Source organism: Populus alba, chromosome 8, assembly GCF_005239225.2.
Source record: "Populus alba chromosome 8, ASM523922v2, whole genome shotgun sequence".
NCBI classification, from domain to species: domain Eukaryota; kingdom Viridiplantae; phylum Streptophyta; class Magnoliopsida; order Malpighiales; family Salicaceae; genus Populus; species Populus alba.
Genome location: NC_133291.1, coordinates 12,755,246 through 12,756,097, shown reverse-complemented (window position 1 = coordinate 12,756,097; position 852 = coordinate 12,755,246). Strand labels below are relative to the sequence as shown.

Below are 852 nucleotides of genomic sequence, written 5' to 3'. Positions count from 1 at the left end.
GTTGTCCACCAACCCAGAGCTAACTAATTACCAGCAGCAAGGGTCCCTTGCTTCGAGTTTGAAAATAAAAATGAAGAATCTGCATCAATGCGTGTTTATTGCATTAAGGAAGAACATGATTCCACTAATCAATATATATATTTTGTGGAGATTGATACACCAAGCTCATGATCTGGTGCAATAATGGTGGTTACAATATAAATAAATAGACATCGATGGCAAGAAACCCTCCCCCCTTGCACAGAAAGTTGAGATACATAAATCTTTTACGTACACTACACAATATAACTTAGCTTAGAAGAAGAGGCAGCCAGCAACAGCGGCAACTCCTGTAATGGCAGAGAACTTGAGGGCAGCGGAATCACTTTTGGGTGATCCAGAAGGTCCCCCGGCTGCTTCAACACTTCCCATTGGTCCTGGAACAACGGCGTCACCACCAGAGGGTGCAGCAGCATCATCAGTGCCGATAAAATCATCGCTCAAAGGTGCTTCTGCTGGCACGACAGTTGTGGAAGGAGCAGGTGCTTCTGCTTGCACGACAGTTGTGGAAGGAGCAGGTGCTGCTGCTGCTGATGCCAACCCAACAATGGCAAAAAAGACAAGAGCAAGAACAATCACTTTGCTTGCCATTTTGTTTCAATCTTCTTGTGGGATAACTCTGATTGAATTAGAATGCAGATGTTCTCTAGCTAGCTATGGGGGATAGAGAAACTCTGCAATGATGGAGGAGGGATTTGCATAGAAGGTGCTTTGTGTATATATATACAGTCGTTTGGTTATGGAGACAAAGCTGTGTGGATGCTAATCACTAATTGTTAATAAACCTGTAATCCGGTAAGATTGCTGCGGGGA

The 852-nt window shown here is 44.0% G+C and overlaps 1 protein-coding gene across 1 annotated transcript; it reads right to left on the bottom strand.

Annotated features, from left to right (window-relative positions):
* Positions 1–294: 294 nt before the first annotated feature.
* Positions 295–630, bottom strand: LOC118054093 (anther-specific protein BCP1). The gene has a single exon (XM_035065541.1). It carries the CDS (start codon positions 628–630, stop codon positions 295–297), a length of 336 nt encoding a protein of 111 aa, XP_034921432.1.
* Between the last annotated feature and the right edge of the window lie 222 nt (positions 631–852).

What these genes read in the sequence shown, in the direction of transcription:
- LOC118054093 (XM_035065541.1), bottom strand. Translation starts at nt 630, where the DNA reads ATGGCAAGCAAAGTGATTGTTCTTGCTCTTGTCTTTTTTGCCATTGTT.